The following is a 7667-nucleotide window of genomic DNA, read 5'->3' as shown; positions in this document are numbered from 1 at the left end:
GAAGCAGTGAGTGTGTGTGTGTGAGGATGAAGCAGTGAGTGTGTGTGTGTGAGGATGAAGCAGTGAGTGTGTGTGTGTGAGGATGAAGCAGTGAGTGTGTGTGTGTGAGGATGAAGCAGTGAGTGTGTGTGTGTGAGGATGAAGCAGTGAGTGTGTGTGTGTGAGGATGAAGCAGTGAGTGTGTGTGTGAGGATGAAGCAGTGAGTGTGTGTGTGAGGATGAAGCAGTGAGTGTGTGTGTGTGAGGATGAAGCAGTGAGTGTGTGTGTGTGAGGATGAAGCAGTGAGTGTGTGTGTGTGAGGATGAAGCAGTGAGTGTGTGTGTGAGGATGAAGCAGTGAGTGTGTGTGTGTGAGGATGAAGCAGTGAGTGTGTGTGTGTGAGGATGAAGCAGTGAGTGTGTGTGTGTGAGGATGAAGCAGTGAGTGTGTGTGTGTGAGGATGAAGCAGTGAGTGTGTGTGTGTGAGGATGAAGCAGTGAGTGTGTGTGTGTGAGGATGAAGCAGTGAGTGTGTGTGTGTGAGGATGAAGCAGTGAGTGTGTGTGTGTGAGGATGAAGCAGTGAGTGTGTGTGTGTGAGGATGAAGCAGTGAGTGTGTGTGTGTGAGGATGAAGCAGTGAGTGTGTGTGTGTGAGGATGAAGCAGTGAGTGTGTGTGTGTGAGGATGAAGCAGTGAGTGTGTGTGTGTGAGGATGAAGCAGTGAGTGTGTGTGTGTGAGGATGAAGCAGTGAGTGTGTGTGTGTGAGGATGAAGCAGTGAGTGTGTGTGTGTGAGGATGAAGCAGTGAGTGTGTGTGTGTGAGGATGAAGCAGTGAGTGTGTGTGTGAGGATGAAGCAGTGAGTGTGTGTGTGTGAGGATGAAGCAGTGAGTGTGTGTGTGTGAGGATGAAGCAGTGAGTGTGTGTGTGTGAGGATGAAGCAGTGAGTGTGTGTGTGTGAGGATGAAGCAGTGAGTGTGTGTGTGAGGATGAAGCAGTGAGTGTGTGTGTGTGAGGATGAAGCAGTGAGTGTGTGTGTGAGGATGAAGCAGTGAGTGTGTGTGTGAGGATGAAGCAGTGAGTGTGTGTGTGAGGATGAAGCAGTGAGTGTGTGTGTGTGAGGATGAAGCAGTGAGTGTGTGTGTGAGGATGAAGCAGTGAGTGTGTGTGTGAGGATGAAGCAGTGAGTGTGTGTGTGAGGATGAAGCAGTGAGTGTGTGTGTGAGGATGAAGCAGTGAGTGTGTGTGTGAGGATGAAGCAGTGAGTGTGTGTGTGAGGATGAAGCAGTGAGTGTGTGTGTGAGGATGAAGCAGTGAGTGTGTGTGTGTGAGGATGAAGCAGTGAGTGTGTGTGTGTGAGGATGAAGCAGTGAGTGTGTGTGTGTGAGGATGAAGCAGTGAGTGTGTGTGTGAGGATGAAGCAGTGAGTGTGTGTGTGAGGATGAAGCAGTGAGTGTGTGTGTGAGGATGAAGCAGTGAGTGTGTGTGTGTGAGGATGAAGCAGTGAGTGTGTGTGTGTGAGGATGAAGCAGTGAGTGTGTGTGTGAGGATGAAGCAGTGAGTGTGTGTGTGTGAGGATGAAGCAGTGAGTGTGTGTGTGTGAGGATGAAGCAGTGAGTGTGTGTGTGTGAGGATGAAGCAGTGAGTGTGTGTGTGTGAGGATGAAGCAGTGAGTGTGTGTGTGTGAGGATGAAGCAGTGAGTGTGTGTGTGTGAGGATGAAGCAGTGAGTGTGTGTGTGTGAGGATGAAGCAGTGAGTGTGTGTGTGTGAGGATGAAGCAGTGAGTGTGTGTGTGTGAGGATGAAGCAGTGAGTGTGTGTGTGTGAGGATGAAGCAGTGAGTGTGTGTGTGTGAGGATGAAGCAGTGAGTGTGTGTGTGAGGATGAAGCAGTGAGTGTGTGTGTGTGAGGATGAAGCAGTGAGTGTGTGTGTGTGAGGATGAAGCAGTGAGTGTGTGTGTGAGGATGAAGCAGTGAGTGTGTGTGTGAGGATGAAGCAGTGAGTGTGTGTGTGAGGATGAAGCAGTGAGTGTGTGTGTGTTGAGTGGTCAGCTCAGAGTGTGTACTTTTTATCGGAGTAGAGCAGAGCGTAGACCTCTCTGTGCATTCCCTCTGGCCTCTTAAACGTCAGAGTCTCTGTGCTCTTCTTCACCTTTTTCTAAACATCAGGGAAAAACACACAACATTGATCAGGTCACATGAACATCACCATACACACACACATACACAATCACACACAGTACACTGCTGAGGAAGAGGAGGTGGAGGAGGAGAAGGAAAAGAGAAAAGAAACAAGAAGAAGAAAAGTAAGAAGTAGGGGAACAAAAGAAAAAAAGAAAGAGGCACAAAGGTAAGAAAGATGGAGGAAAAAAATCAGAAGAAGAAGAAAAGAAATGTCATGCAGAGGAAAAAAATACTAAAATTAAGAAGAAAGAAACTAAAGAAAAAGATACAAAGATGTGTGTGTGTATGTGGATGTATTAGCTGTGTGTGTGTGTGTGTGTGTGTGTGTGTGTGTGATGTGGATGTATTAGCTGTGTGTGTGTGTGTGTGTGTGTGTGTGTGTGTGTGTGTGATGTGGATGTATTAGCTGTGTGTGTGTGTGTGTGTGTGTGTGTGTAACCTTGTCAGAGTTGATGATGTCCTTCTTGCTGATCGGTCCTGTATCATTGTCTCCTCCTGCCAGCTCCAGGATGTCTCTCACATCTGCACCAGTCGCCATGATCCCCTACACACACACACACACACACACACACACAAAGAGTTTCTGTTCTATTCTACAAGCTGTTGCTTAGCAACCAAATCTGACTCTTAAAAGTATTCATAATTTGCAAATAAATTAAAAAAAAAAAAAAAATGTAATAAAGGCTGATGAAACTGAAACATACAAAGATACTGAAATGTGTACAGTACCAAATACAGAACATAATAAATATATGTTCTTAAAATTTAAGAAAATAAGTCAGAATAAGTAAAACAAAACCAGACCAGTATTAATCAGAAACCCAAACCGTCATATAATAACGGGCATTTCTGGTGTTGTTCTTATAGTAATAATAATAATAATAATAATAATAATAATAATAATAATAAATATATTGAATATTATTGTCATTATTATTATTATTGCGAGCTCCTTCACGTGCCAGTTCCTCATTTTACATAATTGCACAATTTGTTTTCATTTTATTAAATAAAATCACTTTATAGAAAATAGACTGGTCCGTATAAAAACGTATAAAACATAAGTCAATATTATATAAAATCTTTAAAATAAGAAGAAAAAGGAGCGATTTCCGTGCTGTTTCCCGGTGTAATATTAGCTGTCCACACTAGCCTACTACTCTACTACACAGTACGCCATTTGCGGTAACTATAGCAACCGCCCTTGCGTACTATTTAGCACAGTAGTATGGATTTGTTCGTAGGCAAAAAAACCGTCTTATTCTTTTTTTAATAAACGGAGCTGGGATGTATAAATTAACTGTTTGGTATTAATAACACGTTTTAATCACATCTAGTTAATTATTTTTAATTCTAAATTAATTATACTGTGTCTAATATTAAAGAAGATGGCCCATAGAAATCAACGCGAGCCAGCTAGCTAACTTAGCTGATGTGCTAATCGGCGGGAAATGCTAATTAATTTTTTGGAAAAGTATATTTTAAATATAGAAATAGGGACAGTTCGTTGCGCTTACCTCTACACTGTTACTTTCCTCCAACCAACACGTAAACAATTTTTATTTTCAGTTTTTCTTATGGTCGTTTTTGGTATATACAATGCTAACAGGCTAACAAAACCGGTGTACCGCCGTGACGTTACATCCTCAAACACATCCTGCACCCTAAGGACCTTTAGGTAGCTCTTGTATTCGCCTGATTGAAAATAAGTCGCTAACACGTAGTTTTAATATTTATAACAACAATACGTCAATTCACATTTAAAACTGTCTGACTTTACGTCATGGGAGAGTAATTTTTTTTATTTTTAAAAAAAAAAAACATAGACTTAATGATTCCTAAAATTAGGCACGTCCATTTGCCTTAATCAAGGGTGCAGGATGTACAGGGGTGTATGATATAAATGTGTCATTTGACTCGATTCACTACTAAGAGTCGACTCTATCGGCTCACTCACGGTTCAAAATTGTGATATTATGAGCAGCTGTGGGTGTTCTTTGCATTGAACAAAAATAGTGAGCTTTTTGTATTAATGTTACATTATTATTAATTTAATTAATAAATTAAATTATATTTATTAATTTACACACACACTCGCGCCTGAGAATCAAGCGCTTCACACACGATTCACACAAACAGCTCAGAGGATGAAAAGAAGTTTCCATGAAAACATTTATTTATGCTAAGTTACTAAATATAAATGAATTTATTCATAAGTGGACTTGACCACATGTAAAACCAAACAAGTCTGATCTCAAGGTTTTTTCCTTGAGATCCGACTCAAAGATCCGAGTCATTCTCAAACGACACATCACTGGTTGAAATTTGCACAGTTGTAGCCAAAAGATGTTTAGGGTCTATTATTTAGCCGGGTCAGTTTCACGTGTGTGTGTGTTTGTGTTTAAGGTTTAATAAATGCAGCTAGCTATAAAGTTCATAGAAACAACAACTATAAACAACTATTGCCAGTGATATCAGACAGACTATTAACTTTATTTCTTTAGTTACAGTCAGAGATCATCTTGTTACCTGAAAGAGAAAACAAACTGCGTGCATGTCTCCGAAATCTGGAAAATCAAACATCATTCCAAAACAAGATAAATAAATATTAATAAAGTAATTCAACCACATGAGAATCTAAAAAATAAAAATATCGTGCCTGATATAGCGTCGAATCACAGATGAAACAAGAGAGAGAGAGAGAGCAACTTAAATTATGCGAAGTTGCCATAATCGTCATTTTTATGCCATTAATAATGCAGTTACGTTCACACAAGAGCAGAAGAAGTTTAAGACAGATTTACTGCAGTCCTGGTCACATCTGTATCACACTGAATAGCTCTTCATTAAGTAAAACCAATCACTCTAATGTCTAGTGTAGGTATGTAAACACAAATGATCAAAATAAATGTAAATAAAAACCTTGATGTTAAGCAAATCTGTAATTTAATATTTAATATGTAATAAATCTGCGTGGTGGCTTAAAAACTTGTTATCAAACGAGCTGCAGACGAGCCGCGATGATGTGAGCGCTCACTGTGGTGTGAGCATCAATTTCTCACAGTGTGTGTGTGATGAGGTCTAACACACTCCCTTTACATCCTCCTAGAGTTTTTGTCTGCTTACAGAAAACAAAGATCAGATCAGTTTCTACGACGCGTTAGAGGACGAGCTGCATTAACGTAGCTACAGTTTTTCATTTTCCGTCACGTTGATCGTTAAACATTTCAGGAAGTCATTCTCGCAGCTTGTTCAGTCAAATAAAATACTTTAAAATTTTCATTCAAGTGCTGGAGTGTCACACTAGCTTTAGATTAATAAGCACTTAATGTCATGCTAAGAAAGAGGTCTTTTGCTAATAATTCGCTAATAAGGATAAGATCTTTTGCTAATAATTTCTTACGCTTGTTTTGTTAATCATAAGAATTTCAGGTCTTGTGGTCAGCTGTCCTTCCTCTGTCCCAGTCAGAAACTCCGAGGTGTTCAACGCTGTAAGGTTAGCTGAGTGGCAGCGTGAGTTTGGTGCGAGAGCGGTCGCGTTTCGCCTGGCGCTCTTTCAGGAAGGCCTGCAGTTTGTCAGTGGAGAAGCAGAACATGGAGGCCACGTGCTCGGACGCTTCTCCTCGTTCTTCTCGTAACCACGGGTTCTGGAGACACGCTGCGGCCGACGGCCTTCCCCTGGAGGAACCACACACAGAAATAAAACACAGCAGTTATTCAGATCTCACGTAAGACGCCTGTGTGGCTCTAACATTTATAAATGATCACGTGATGTGTCTTGGGGTTCGGTTCTGGGTCTGATTACGTTAAAAACGTTAAAGACAGCTGGAACATTTCCTTTGACAAACCAGAGCTTTTAGAGTGTAGCCTTGCCTCTGTCTACCTGATGATATGAGTTTTACTAAAAATCATTCTTCTCACAGAACACAGCCAAGTGTTTATAAGTGTTCATGAGTGTTTATGAGTGTTCATTGGTATTTATGATTGATTATGAGTGTCAGTGAGTGTCTATGAGTGTTCATTAGTGTTTATTAGCATTCATGAGTGTTTATAAGTGTTTAGGAGTGTTTTGGAGTATTCATGAGCACAAAATTTGGAAACTGACCACAAAAAAACCCTATTGGTTTCAAACCAGGTAAATAGATGAACTGTGTTTTTCATTCAAGGGTTTAATTTCAAAATAAACACATTTACACAATTCCATTCTCTTTTCCATTCAATTCTATTTTGTTTTTTTACTGTTATTCCTATAATAACACATTATATTGCCAAAAGTTTGGGACATCTGCCTTTACATGCACATGAATGTAATATGGAGTTGCCCCGCCCTTTGCAGCTATAACAGCTTCAACTCTTCTGGGAAGGCTTTCCACAAGGTTTAGGAGTGTGTTTATGGGAATTTTTGACCGTTCCTCTAGAAGCACATTTGTGAGGTCAGGCACTGATGTTGGACGAGAAGGTCTGGCTCACAGTCTCCACTCTAATTCATCCCAAAGGTGTTCTATGGGGTTGAGGTCAGGACTCTGTGCAGGCCAGTCAAGTTCCTCCACACCAAACTCACTCATCCATGTCTTTATGGACCTTGCTTTGGTCACTGGTGTGCAGTCATGTTGGAACAGGAAGGGGTCATCCCCAAACTGTTCCCACAAAGAGCATGAAATTGTCCAAAATGTCTTGGTATGAAGCTGAAGCATTAAGAGTTCCTTTCACTGGAACTAAGGGGCTGAGCCCAACCCCTGAATAAAATGTTTTGGAGGGGTGTCCCAATACTTTTGGCAACAGTGTATTTATAATCTTATACATATATATGAAAATTGAATATATAACAATAGAATTTTAATACAGTATAAACATAATGTATTTAGAATAATGAATATTAAAGTAATGATTGAAAAAAATATACATCAATAATAAAGAGATTTTAGTTTTCTACACTTTATTACTCTGAATTATTCTAAATAAAGCTAGAAGGCTATACTCCTCTGTGTTAATGATTTCTGAGGATCCTTGTTGATCTCAGAGTTTCACAGAACTCTCTTCTCGTCAGCTCTGGTGGATTAAATGCTTCCTAACGTGTAAAATGTGAGCAGATTGTGATAAAGATGAATAGGTACCAGGCCTTGCTGCTCAGCGTGATCCTCAGGAAGTTGATGGCTCCCTCCGAAAGGCCGGGATAGCAGCGGCTGAACTGGATCTTACCCTTCCTGACATTGCGATCTCTTTCCCAGTGGTGATCTGAGTGGAACGGACTGTCGGCGCTCAGCCTGAGAGCAGGAAGACCCGGTGAAGGAAAAAATGACATCAGAACAACATCATAACTATATCAGGTCCATTCACTTAAATTTCAGGTGAAATTAGATAATTATGACTTTCTGCATGACCTTGAGATCTGTTTTAAATCCTAAAGCCAAAAAACTCACTAGTGTGTTCTATTATAAGGCCAAATTATTCACTTGAGATTCCTATCATAAAACCAAATGATTCACTTGTGATTCCTATCCTAA

General features: G+C 40.5%; 2 protein-coding genes across 3 annotated transcripts in view; both read right to left on the bottom strand.

Moving 5' to 3' along the window:
* Window positions 1-3839, bottom strand: part of dmap1 (DNA methyltransferase 1 associated protein 1) — a 14773-nt gene extending 10934 nt beyond the window's left edge. For both annotated transcript variants that reach the window (XM_058390617.1, XM_058390618.1), the window contains exons 1-3: window positions 3681-3839; window positions 2603-2707; window positions 2046-2137 (exon numbers count right to left, since the gene is read on the bottom strand). In XM_058390617.1, the coding sequence (XP_058246600.1) occupies window positions 2046-2137; window positions 2603-2701 (191 nt within the window). In that variant the 5' untranslated portion in view covers window positions 2702-2707; window positions 3681-3839. The remainder of the gene's footprint in view (window positions 1-2045; window positions 2138-2602; window positions 2708-3680) is intronic.
* Window positions 3840-4522: 683 nt separating this feature from the next.
* obscna (obscurin, cytoskeletal calmodulin and titin-interacting RhoGEF a) overlaps window positions 4523-7667 on the bottom strand; it is a 50006-nt gene continuing 46861 nt past the window's right edge. Inside the window, exons 80-81 of the mRNA XM_058390272.1 lie at window positions 7278-7427; window positions 4523-5841 (exon numbers count right to left, since the gene is read on the bottom strand). Of these exons, the coding sequence (XP_058246255.1) occupies window positions 5661-5841; window positions 7278-7427 (331 nt within the window). The 3' untranslated portion in view covers window positions 4523-5660. The remainder of the gene's footprint in view (window positions 5842-7277; window positions 7428-7667) is intronic.

Source organism: Hemibagrus wyckioides, linkage group LG05, assembly GCF_019097595.1.
Source record: "Hemibagrus wyckioides isolate EC202008001 linkage group LG05, SWU_Hwy_1.0, whole genome shotgun sequence".
In the NCBI taxonomy this organism is placed as follows: Eukaryota; Metazoa; Chordata; class Actinopteri; order Siluriformes; family Bagridae; genus Hemibagrus; species Hemibagrus wyckioides.
The sequence above is the reverse complement of the archived record's forward strand: the minus strand, read 5'-3'. Positions and strand labels throughout refer to the sequence as shown.